At 45.7% G+C, this 12,424-nt stretch overlaps 1 protein-coding gene across 1 annotated transcript in view; it reads left to right on the forward strand.

Moving 5' to 3' along the window:
* WWC1 (WW and C2 domain containing 1) overlaps positions 1–4,037 on the forward strand; it is a 156,439-nt gene extending 152,402 nt beyond the window's left edge. Inside the window, exons 22-23 of the mRNA XM_043913493.1 lie at positions 1,793–1,914; positions 3,254–4,037. Of these exons, the coding sequence (XP_043769428.1) occupies positions 1,793–1,914; positions 3,254–3,320 (189 nt within the window). The 3' untranslated portion in view covers positions 3,321–4,037. The remainder of the gene's footprint in view (positions 1–1,792; positions 1,915–3,253) is intronic.
* The last annotated feature ends 8,387 nt before the right edge of the window (positions 4,038–12,424 follow it).

The raw sequence follows: 12,424 nt of genomic DNA on the forward strand, positions 1-12,424 counted from the left end.
AGAGGAGTGGGTCCTGGCCGGGCTTTATCCCTATGAAGACGCCTGAGGATACAAGCCTGCTGGCGTCTCATCTCTAGCGTAATGAGCTGGAGCCATCTCAGCGCTGCTCAAGGAAAAAGATACAACCACAAAGGGGCCAGAGCAGACGATGAGTTGGATTTGGGTGGCTGCTGCTTTCACATGTGTGTATTTGGGAAGGTCTCACACTGCATGAGACACCCCCAACCCCAGCCTCCAAAGGCAGCTGTTTTGGCGCCACTACCTAGAGGGGAGGAGGCCAGGCGAACTCCCACGGAAAAAGGGGGTTGGAGAGGGGACCTAGACATGGAGATGATGTCACTTGGAGCACCATGAGGAGTCTTGGGTTGGAGAACTCCAAAGCAGCAGGAGTTTGGGGTCTCTTACAGCCCTGGGGTTTAGCACATCTATGACTAGCAGATGTTGGGTGCAGTTTTAGGGGATATACATAACAGGCAGGCTCTAAAAGGCTTTAAAAAAAAAACAACTGCGATTTGAGCTTCATTTAAAACAATTGGATGGGTAAAAATTTGTCTTTGGCACCAGAGGGCTCTTGAGCTAACAGATCCCAGACTGTGGTGAAGAAATAAACACCATAGGACTAACACACAGAGGCCATCTCTGACTCATTCCTTTCATACCTGCCAGGATGGCTGTCCATGGCAGAAATGGCAAGCTTTTGCTAGTTTTCTCTGCACACAGCCAAGCAATGCAAGAGCACCTTCCAGAAGGTGCCTCACTGGATTGTTGGGAGGGCCATTAGCTGAAATTCCAGCTCTCAATTCAGGTGATGAGAACATAAAGCAGGAAGGTGATGCTGGGCTTCTTAGGTCTGGACTTGTGGGAGCCTCAAATTGACTCTGGTAAATCATAAGTTCCCCAAACATTTCTTTCTTTCTTGTTTATTACTTATATCAGAGTTATAATAACAGCATTAAGAGAAAATAGAAAATTAGAGAAAGTTTTAAGGAAGAGAAGGAACTAAATATGTCTCTAATGGTAGCTGTCTATTACATTTATCTTGGAGCTTCCTAGTAGCCAAGGCAAAAAGAGGTAAGCAAACAAGTATATATGTGTCCTGCCTTAGGAAAGCACCTACCAAGAAAACCTGACCTTTCAAATAGGTTTTTTTTTTTAATAGTAAATCTATGACTATCTGATGATGATTCTATTAAAGAGTCATTTAAACGGTATAGCTTCACTAGCCAAAATCTGTCTTCTTGCTATGTTTTCAAGTATGTAGAACATGGATATTTGAGGGCTGTCTGGTTTGTTCTCTAAAGTGCTTCCTTAGGTTTGTATCAGGAGGGAATACTGTATTGTTCCTCAAACCCTTGACCATAATTGCATGATTTGAAATTGGATTTCTACAATTTCTTAGTTGTATGCCATTAAAGCAGTTTCTTAACATGCCTGAGGCTTCGTTTCCGCATCAGTAATATAGAGGTTATTATAAAGCCTACCTTCCTAAGTGGCCCCGAGGAGCAGTGAGGTGACATGCATTTTACCAGGTAGCCCTTGTCGCCTTACTTCTGACAGGTGCACATAGGTATTCAGTTCCCTGGCCCCGAAAACCTATCCTGTCTGACACATGTTGGGATCACTTCCCCCTCATCATCATTCAGAATAAAGAGGAACAGGAAGCATCATGGTGTCTGTCCCATGACCCTCAAACCTTTTAACCACAGTAGACTCATTTATGCTAGAAGGGTCTCGTGGCTGACCCACTTCTAGAGACCCTAAGGACTCTCTTCTGCCTCATTCTGCCCTCCAGATGGACCGAGCAGAGCACAGGGGAGAGCTTCAGACAGACAAGATGATGAGGTCGGCCGCCAAGGACGTGCACAGGCTTCGAGGCCAGAGCTGTAAGGAGCCCCCGGAGGTGCAGTCTTTCAGGTCAGAAAGTGGGCGCCGGGCCAGGCGGCCTTTCCCTTCCCACCCTGCCCTCCCAGCCTTGGTCTCCTCCTCTCCGTCTTGCTGCTCCCTGTCCATGCACCCCCCTGCTGTAGCTGAGCCCCAGCTCTCTGTAGCAGATGTTTGTCCTCTGCCGAGTCTTCCCCTGTGATCTGTGAGCCCCGTGGTGCTTCCCCTCGGCTGTCTTTATTGGTCCCCACACAACTCAACCTAATTTGTTAGATCCTTTTGTTTAATGGATGAGCCACCTGCTCCGGCCTTTCCTCTTAGCGTTCCCATCACCGGTAACTGCGGAGGATTGGCCGAGGGATAAATCAGCCTGGGAGTGACGGATGCTTGCTGGGCCTCCCTAGTACTGCCTGCCACCTGCCAGGATCTTGGGGAGATGCCTTCTTGCCACCCCGGACCCAGGCGTGTCCTGGGCCTCCCCATTCACAGAGGGTTTTGCATTTAGGCTTGTGTTGTCCTCTTGTAAAAGGTATTCACGTTTGTGTGTGTGCTAAAATGCATCCCTTTGTGGAATATAAAGATGTGAAATATTCTGTCATTTGTCTAACCACACTTGGACATCTTTTCATTCTTAACCACCTGGGAATCTAAAACAGACCACCAGTGGAAATGGCCAAGGGCCCTTTGAGACTTCAGAGGCCCCTGATTGGAACTGGAGGTGACTGTTCCTGCTGATGTTCCCCCAAGGCAGAGATTCTCAGCCAGGGGGCTACTTGAGCCTCCAGGGAGGGCATTTGTCAATGTCTAGGAAAACCCTATGGACAGAGGAGCCTGGTAGGCTGCAGTCCATGGGGTCGCTAAGAGTTGGGCACGACTGAGCGACTTCACTTTTCATTTTTTACTTTCATGCATTGGAGAAGGAAATGGCAACCCACTCCAGTGTTCTTGCCTGGAGAATCCCAGGGACGGCAGAGCCTGGTGGGCTGCCGTCTATGGGGTCGCATAGAGTCGGACACAACTGAAGCGACTTAGCAGCAGCAGCAGCAGGGACATTTTTGATTGTCAGAACCAGAGGAGGGCTGGCAGAGATGCTTCTGATGTTTTGTGGGTAGAGGCCAGGGATGCTACTTAACACCCTACCTGCACAGGATTAGCCCCACAATGAAGAAATTATCCTGTCCGTAATATCTATAAAGTGAGGTTGAAAAGCCCTGCTCTAAAGGGATGGCCTGGGACTTCCCTGGTGGTCCAGTGGTTAAGAGTCCACACTCCCACCGCAGGGGGCACGTACCTGGTCAGGGAACTAAGAGTCTGCATGCCCCATGGCGAGGATGGAAAAAAAAAATACATAAAGGAATGGCCTTTTTTACAGGGAGAAGATGGCATTTTTCACACGGCCTCGAATGAATATCCCGACCCTCTCTGCAGATGACGTCTAATCGCCAGAAAAGTATTTCTTTTGTCCCACTGATCACGCTGTGAACCTAGACTGTGGCTAAAGTTATTTATGTGGTGTTATATGAAGGTACCAAGTCATGAGTCGTCTAGCACTCTTGTCCGTTTGAAGATAAACAGAATTTTTTAGTTTGGGTTCTATTATTATTAAAAAAAAAAAAACAAAAAACAAAAACAAAAAACCAAAAAACAAACAAAAAAAAAAACCAGCATTATAATGACAAGATTGTATAGTTTGTATATTTAGGAATGTATTTTTGAGAAAGAAAATTTAAATGAACTAAAGCAGTATTAAGTTGCTGCTCTTCTTAAAGTTGTTTAGATTTTTTTTTTTGTACAGATCTACCTACTAGAGGTTTCACTGCAATAAGAAGTAATGTTTGGGGGACAGTAATCCTCAAAGGATGTCCTGAAGGTGTCACAGCACAGCTGACCTTTCGTACTTAACGTATTTTGTACACTCTTTTTAAAAAGATGCACGGGAACTGTGCAGGGCTTCTGAGGTGCGTCCGTGAATCTTCACGCGCTGTGATGTGTTTTTATGTGGCCGCCTGACATGGAGCGGGCAGCGTGGGGCTGGCTGGTGACGGGCCTGCCCACGCTGGTCTGATGCCCAGTGAAGCACTGACGTGAGTGACGGAGGGCTGTGGAGAACACCTTTCAGTTTTATCTCCATCAATAAAGTGGCCTTTCTGAACAAACGTCCTCACTCGCTTTCTCTCCCCTACCCCTCCCTTCATCCGTGTTCCCCTGGTTTTTTGAATCTCCGCTTCCCACTCATTCCCTCCCAACCCATCACCAGGCCACGAGAGTTGTTTTTTTTTTTTTTTCCTTTTTGTTCTCTCAGATGCTCATGAAAGGAGCAAATGTCTGCTGAGCGGGGACTGCTGCAGACATCCGAGGTCAGCCTTCAACACCCCAGTCACAGAATCTCCTCCTCCTCCCTTCCTCTGAAGTGAGCGCTGCAGCTGTCTTCAGAGTAGGTCACGCTACCCGCCACACCAGAATCTTGGGCCAGCAGACTTCCCTGGGGGTCCGGTGCTTATGAATTCACCTTGCAATGCAGGGGACGCCAGTTCCATCCCTGTTTGGGGAACTTGATCCCACATGCCTCAAAGCAACTAAACCCACATGCCATAACTACCAAACCCACGTGCTGCAACTGGAGAATCCATGCACCTCAGCAGAAGATCTCTCACGAGATCAATGAAGATCCCTCATGCACCAGCTAAGACCTGACACAGCCAAATAAGTAAATAATATCTTTTAAAAATACAGGGGTCTTCCATGGTGGTCCAGCGGTTAAGAACCCATCTGCCAAGGCAGGGGCCACGGGTTCGATCCCTGGTCCAGGAAGATCCCACATTCCTTGGGGAGACTAAGCCCGAGCCCCACAACTACTGAAGCCTATTTGCCTGGAGTCCATGCTCCACAACAAGAGAAGCCACCACCCTAAGAAGCCTGCGTACCACAGTGAAGAGCAGCCCTCGCTCACTGCAGTTAGAGAAGACCCATGCAGCAATAAAGGCCCAGAGCAGCCAGAGATCAATAAATAAAAATTAGAGAAAATACAGACTCCTGGACCCCTCCCTCAACCAGGATGGCCCAGAGACCCACTTTTATCCACACTCCCACGTCAGTCTTACAATAAAAAGTTCGAGGGACCCACTGGCTTAATGTGAATGAATCCCAGGCAGAGGCAAAGTGGAGCAGCTCCACGTCCTAGCAGAAAGTCACACAGGGGATGCTAATGGGAATGACCCTCTCCAGGCCGCTGAGGACCACTGCTAGAGGGGTGATAGAGTGGACACCCCCCCTCCCCCTCTTGGCTGCAGAGGCTCTCCCCCACTTCCTTTCCTGGCTCCTCCTTGTGTATTATCCCTTATGTAGAACGAACCTTTCTGGTGCTCAGATGGTTGAGAATCTGCCTGCAATGTAGGAGACCCGGGTTCAATCCCTGGATTAGGAAGATCCCACAGAGGACAGCATGGCAACCCACTCCAGTATTCTTGCCCCGAGAATCCCATGGAAAGAGGAACCTGGCGGGCTACAGCCCATGGGATCGCAAAGAGTCGGACAGGACTGAGTCCGACAAAGTCCAAAGGGCACTCAAGTACTATGGTAGCAAAGCCTTCCACTTTTACAGGTGTTGGCATGGTCCTGAAGCTTTACTTATTTGTAAGTCACTTATCTTTACAGTAGCTCTCTCAGGTAGACGGTATCATGATCATTACTATTTTAGATCATTCCAGCTTAAGTTACTTGCCCAACATCACACAGCTGGTAAGTGGTATAGCTAGGAATAAACCTAGAGTGTACTCTTAAGACTCCTCACCACAGTGACACGTCTTCACATTTCTGTCCCCACCAGCTAGTTACCTCCCTGAAGGCATCCTGTATTGCCAGTTTTTCCTGTCTTTCCAGAAATAGGCAATGCATATACAATCTTACATATGTATTCTTTTTTTTCTACCTGAAAGTGCATACTAACCAGACTATTTTAAACTTTGCCTTTTCTCACTTAGTAAGATATCTGTAAGAAATTTCATTATTTTTAACAACTACAGAGTATTCCACTGCATGTCCAAATGAAGCGAGGGACATTTATGTTATTGCCAATTCCTTGATTTTACAGCATCCAATTACTCTCTTTTCCATTCAACCTTTCACAAGTTTATGAGAGTATCTGTAGATAAATTACTGCCTATATATATATATTTTTTAACTTTAGTTTATATTTGAGTATCATTGATTAGCAATGTTTCGATAGTTCCAGGTGGACAGCAGGGGGCTCTGCCATGCATATACATGTACCCACTCTCCCCCAAACTCCCCTCCCATTCAGACAGCCACGTAACATTGAGCAGGGTTCCCTGCACTATAAAGTAGGTCCTTGTTGGTTATCCATGTCAAATATAGCAGTGTGTACATGTCCATCCCAAACTCCTTAACTTTCCCTTCCCCACTATCCTTCCCCACCTGGCAACCATAAGTTCATTCTCTACATACTGTGAGTCTGTTTCTGTTTTGTAAATAAGTTTATTTGTATCATTTGTTAGATTGTACATATAAGTGATAACATATTTGTCTTTCTCTGTCTGACTTAGAATGAAAATCTCCAAGTCCATCCATGTTGACGCAAATGGCATTATTTCATTCTTTTTTTGGCTAAATAGTATTTCATTGTATGTATGTACGTACCACATTTTCTTTATCAATTCCTGTGTCGATGGACACTGAGGCTTCATGTCTTATTACCTGCATTTTTCAAATGCTCCACATAAAACTGTAAAAGTGCCTCTCAGTCATTTCTTCTCAGTATGTTTGCTGGCTTTATTAGGTGGCATGAAGATCAAGGACATAATACATTATAGGCACTGAACAGAATTCAGTCCTTAATGAATGGTAGGGAACTTGTTATATTCCAGTAGAAATTATATTCCTACTGTATTCTAGATGCTCCTGGGAATAACTAACGGTAGACGTTTGCCCTACACCACCAGTAAGGCTTCTCCCAGGCCACTGGGGACTGGTTTTACATTTATCTAGGTCATATATTTCTAAGACTTCCCAACCATAAATATACATGAAGCTAATCAGAAATAACAAAATGACCTCAGCTTAACATTATAATAGTTTTTGCCACTTGCATTTACGTAGTTCATATTTTGGTTTTGAACCTGTGATCATGAAGGTATTGGACACCTAGGAGCAGGCATCATGCCTGTCTTGTGCACGATTTTAGCCCCTGGGCCAGAGCAGTCTGGGCGGATGGCAGAGCCTCAAACAATTGTTCTGTGAATGAATTAGTCTAAGACCAAAGTTCTGACTGCAGTCCTGCTAAGTAATAGCATGAACCTGGGAAATTTCCAGCGGTTTTATTTTTTGTTTGTTCATGGGGATTTTTTGTGTTTTGTTTGTTTTTCAGGGGTTTTTGACCCTTTGACAGGCTGTCTTGATAACCAATGGTTTCATGCAGAGTTTTCCAAAGCATAGTACAGGAGGCACTGTTAGAGGGTGCCTCGGTGGATTTCGTATAATTATAATCATATGTTTATTTTAACTTGGCCATCGAACTCCTGAATTCACAGCTACTACTCCTGAGGATGAGGATGAACAAGCATTTAAATTCAGAAAGGAATTGATTTAAAAAATGATTTAATTTAATTTCCTATCTTAGGAAGTTCCCTGGCAGTCTGGTGGTTAGGATTCTGTGTTTTCACTGACGAGGGCAGTGGTCAAACCCTGGACGGGGAGCTAAATGCCTGCAAGCCTGGTGGCATTGCCAAAAAAAAATAAATTTTAAAAATCACATAATCAACAAAGAAACTTATCTGACGATGATTGAGTCAATATGTCTAGAATGGTGCTAGGTATCTGTAAGCTACTTTTCAACAACCATATAGTATTCCACTAAACGAAATGGATTAAACAACTTGAATTAATTGATGGATATTTATGTTATTGCCAACCCCTTGCTTTTACACACAGTAAAAGGCCTTTGTATTGGCTTAAGGCTGGTGTGACACTGGACCCAGGTGCTGTGCAGGTGGGGATGATGAGGACCAGGGACCCCGGGACCCTCGCTGACTTCCCCACCATCTCTCTGACCGCAGGGAGAAGACACGGAGAGGCTTTCCCCTCCTGCTGGGTCAGAACTTTGTCTTGGTCCCCTCCTCTCCTTTTCAGAAGCCAGTCACTCTGTGCTCGGGGCAGCCCTCATTGGGAGGTGGAGGCTCAGAAAGGGGGCCTGCCCCCCCTAGAGTTTCAGTCTGCTTGCTGCCTGATCTTTTTCACTTTAGAATTTGTTTTCAGTTACTATGTAATTATAGGTTTAAAAAAAAAAAACCCTCAAATGCTACAGAAAGATATAAAATAAGACACCCTACCCTCTGGAATCTACAATTAATAATTGTTAATCAGGTGGTTTCCACTTAAATAATTGACCTTTATTCCCTGTTCATCATCTGCAGGCAAGAGCTGTCCCCTCCCTGCCATAAAGATGAGGAGATTCTGCCACATACTTCCCTTTCTCCTTAGCAACACCTAATTTTTGTTAGTTACATGGTTATTTTTTTATGTAGTTTAAAACAGACAGTCACATTTACATGCTCCTCTGCAATGATCATCCAGCTTCCTATTATGAGTTGATTTGAAAATTAAGAACCGTTAACAGCATTTACAGTGGAGATGGTTGAAGTAAATATCATTCACTATGGAAACGAAGTATGTTGGGTCATTAAACTTTTGTTCCAGGAAGGAAAATTCAAAGATCCAATCATCTTTTCCTTCCCTATATAACCTTCTTCATTTCTTTCTGCTCATACTTAGTTCATTATTTCTCATTCCCCATACCTTTATCTTTGGATTCCTAGTCCCAAGAGCATGTTCCATCAGTTCTACCTCCAAAATTTATCATGAATCTATCCATTTTATTTTTCCCTGTACCACTTGGGTTCATTATCCCTCACCTGGATCACTTGCAAACCTTCTGTATTAGTTTGCTAGTGATGCCATAACGGTCTGTCAAAGACTGCGGGGAGGCAGGCAGTGAGGGAGGCTTCACCAACAGTTTATTTTCTCATAGTCCTGAAGGCTAGAAGTCTGAAACCAAAGGGTCTGTGGGCAAGGGTGATTGCTTCTGAGGCCATTCCCCTTGACTTGTAGATGGCAGTCTTCCCGGTGTGTCTGTACACAGTCTTCCTTCTCTGTGTGTCTGTGTGTCTGTGTCTGTGTGTCTGTGTCTGTGTGTCTGTGTGTGTGTCCTGTCTTATAAGGACACCAAACATATTGGATTAGGCTCATGACCTCATTTAAATTAACTCCCTCTGTAAAGGCCCTTGTGGTGGTTTAGCCGCTAAGTCGTGTCTGACTCGTGCGACCCCATGGACTGTAGCCTGCCAGGCTCCTCTCTCCCTGGGATTCTCCAGGCAGGAACACTGGAGTGGGTTGCCCTTTCCTTCTCCAGGGGATCTTCCCGACCCAGGGATGAAACCCGGGTCTCTTGCATCACAGGCAGACTCTTTAGCAACTGAGCTACAAGGGAAGGAAAGGCCCTACCTCCAAATATAGCCACATTCTGAGGTACTAAGGGGTCAGGCCTTTGACATATGGATTCAGGAGAGAATATAATTCACCCTGCAACAACTCAACTTCCTTTTGAAAGACAGAACCATCCAATGGTTCACTCTCTGCTTAGAACAAAATGAAACCGGCCCCCACCCATCTCGCCTTTACTTACAAATTCCTATGGGCTTTGGTTTGGCCAATCTTTCCATATCTGCTCACACCCAATCCCTCTTTCTGCTTTCCAGTAGACCTAGTTCCTGTCCGAAACCATTTGCATTTGCTTTCCGCTCTGCCTAGAACCCTGTTGACTGGAGAAAAGAAAAGCACAACCCGCATGTGGACTTTCTCTAGTTGCAGAGAGCGAGGGCTACTGTTTGTTGAGGTGGGTGGGCTTCTGATTGTGGCGGCTTCTCTTGTTTCGGAGCACAGGCTCTAGGCGCACAGGCTCTAGGCGCACAGGCTCCAGTAGTTGCAGCACTAGGGCACAGTAGCTGTGGTCCTTGGCCTTAGTTTCTCTGCGGAATATGAAATCTTCCTGGACCAGGAATTGAACCCATGCCCCCTGAATTGGCAGGCAGATTCTTATCCAATTATACCCACATGGAAGTCCAGTTTTTAGTTTTTATTTAAACTTTTTTTTTATTGGTCGCACTGCATCTTCACTGTGGCATGGGGGCTTAGCTGCCCCCACAGCATCTCGGATCTTAGTTCCCGGACCAGGAATAGAACCTGTGTCCCCTGCATCCTGAGTTCCCTCAGGGTTCACTGTCCAGGGTGGCTGTCCTGTGATGGCCTGATGGCTGCAACATCCTTTATTTACTGATATAGCAGGAGACATTTTTCATTCACAACCCTCCTATTCATTACATTAAGAAAAAGTTTTTTAGCAACATCCTGTGACAAACTTGAGTTATGTGTAATTCAGGGTGTAGGAAGACATTCTAAGAAGGCTTAGGGCCTGGACACATGAGAAGAATCTATTTACAGATTGTGAGTTTTTGTATACTCCTTTCTAAAAAAATTTTTGTTTGCAAATTCAGTTATCTGATTCTCTTTTTATAGCTCTCTTTCCACAGAGAAAGGCATAACACTCCTCCCCCTGCCCTGGGTGTAAACTAACAGGCACTGAACAAGGTAGACTTTGTCAGGAAGAGATCTTCCTCTACCCTCTAGGTTCTTTGGGCTTCCCTGGTGGCTCAGCTGGTAAAAAATCCACCTGCAATGCAGGAGACCTGGGTTTGATCTTTAGGTTGGGAAAATCCCCTGGAGAAGGGCACGGTTCCCCACTCCAGTATTCTTGCCTGGAGAATTCCACGGACTGTGTAGTCCATGGGGTCGCAAAGAGTCGGACACGACTGAGTGACTTTCACTTCACTTCACTTCTAGGTTCTTTGAGCTGGCTGGTCTAAGAATTAAAGGGACACGAGACAGTTTAGCAGGAGAAATCACAGAAACGTTTAATAATATGTATACATGGGAAAGACTCAGGAGAAATGAGGAACTCCCAAAATGGCCCAAACCCTCACCTTAAATACCACCTTCAGCTGAAGACAAAAGAGGCTGTTGGGAGTCGTGGTTTGGGAGTGCAGAGAAAAGCAATTCACATGGAAATGGAAAAGCAAGTGTTGGGTAAGTAAACATTTGAGATGAGTGTGGACTGTGATCTCTAGGCCCTGCCAAGTTTCCCAGCACACCTAGCCCATATTCCTTGCAGAGTTCACTGGAGGTAGCTCTATGCCAGGAACAGGCCCTTTATCTAAATTCCTTAGGGAGCTGGGGACTTCTTTGGTGGTCCAGTGGCCAAGACTCCACACTCTCAATGCAGGGGGCCCAGGTGCAATCCCTGGTCAGAGAACTAGATCCCACAGGCCACATCTCATGATCCCACATCCTGCAACCAGGACCTGGCACAGCCATATAGACAAATATTTTTAAAAAATAAATACAATTCTAGGGCTTCCCTGGTGGTTCAGCTGGTAAAAAATAAAATTCTTTAGGCAGCTAGTTCAGTTCAGTCGCTCAGTCATGTCCGACTCTTTGCCACCCCATGGACTGCAGCACACCAGGCCTCCCTGTCCATCACCAACTCCCGGAGCTTACTCAAACTCACGTTCATTGAGTCAGTGATGCCATCCAACCATCTCATCCTCTGTCAGCCCATTCTTCTCCTGCCTTCAACCTTTCCCACATCAGGGTCTTTTCCAGTGAGTCAGTTCTTTGCATCAGGTGGCCAAAGTATTGGAGTTTCAGCTTCAGCATCAGTCCTTCCAATGACTATTCAGGACTGGTTTCCTTTAGGCTTGACTGGTTGGATCGCCTTGCAGTCCAAGGGACTCTCAAGAGTCTTCTCCAACACCACAGTTTAAAAGCATCAATTCTTCCGGGCTCAGCTTTCTTTGTAAGTCCAGCTCTGACATCCATACATGACTACTGAAAAAACCATAGCCTTGACTAGATGGACCTTTGTTGGCAGAGTAGTGACTCTGCTTTTTAATATGCTGTCTATGTTGGTCATAACCTAACCATAATCTAACATAACAATAACAAGGAGTAAGCATCTTTTAATTTCATGGCTGCAGTCACCATCTGCAGTTATTTTGGAGCCCCCAAAAATAAAGTCTGCCACTGTTTCCACTGTTTCTCCATCGTGATGGCATATTAATGTGCATAATAAATGCTATTGGGTTAATGAATTAGTTTTGTTGGTTCTGTACCCATTTCTGCTGCTGCTAAGTCGCTTCAGTCGTGTCCGACTCTGTGCGACCCCATAGACGGCAGCCCACCAGGCTCCCCCGTCCCTGGGATTCTCCAGGCAAGAACACTGGAGTGGGTTGTCATTTCCTTCTCCAATGCGTGAAAGTGAAAAGTGAAAGGGAAGCCGCTCAGTCGTGTCCGACTCTTGGCGACCCCGTGGACCGCAGCCCACCAGGCTCCTCCGCCCATGGGACTTTCCAGGCAAGAGTACTGGAGTAGGGTGTCAGTGCCTACTCCTGTACCCATTTCATGGAGGGTTAAATGA

Source organism: Cervus elaphus, chromosome 9, assembly GCF_910594005.1.
Source record: "Cervus elaphus chromosome 9, mCerEla1.1, whole genome shotgun sequence".
In the NCBI taxonomy this organism is placed as follows: Eukaryota; Metazoa; Chordata; class Mammalia; order Artiodactyla; family Cervidae; genus Cervus; species Cervus elaphus.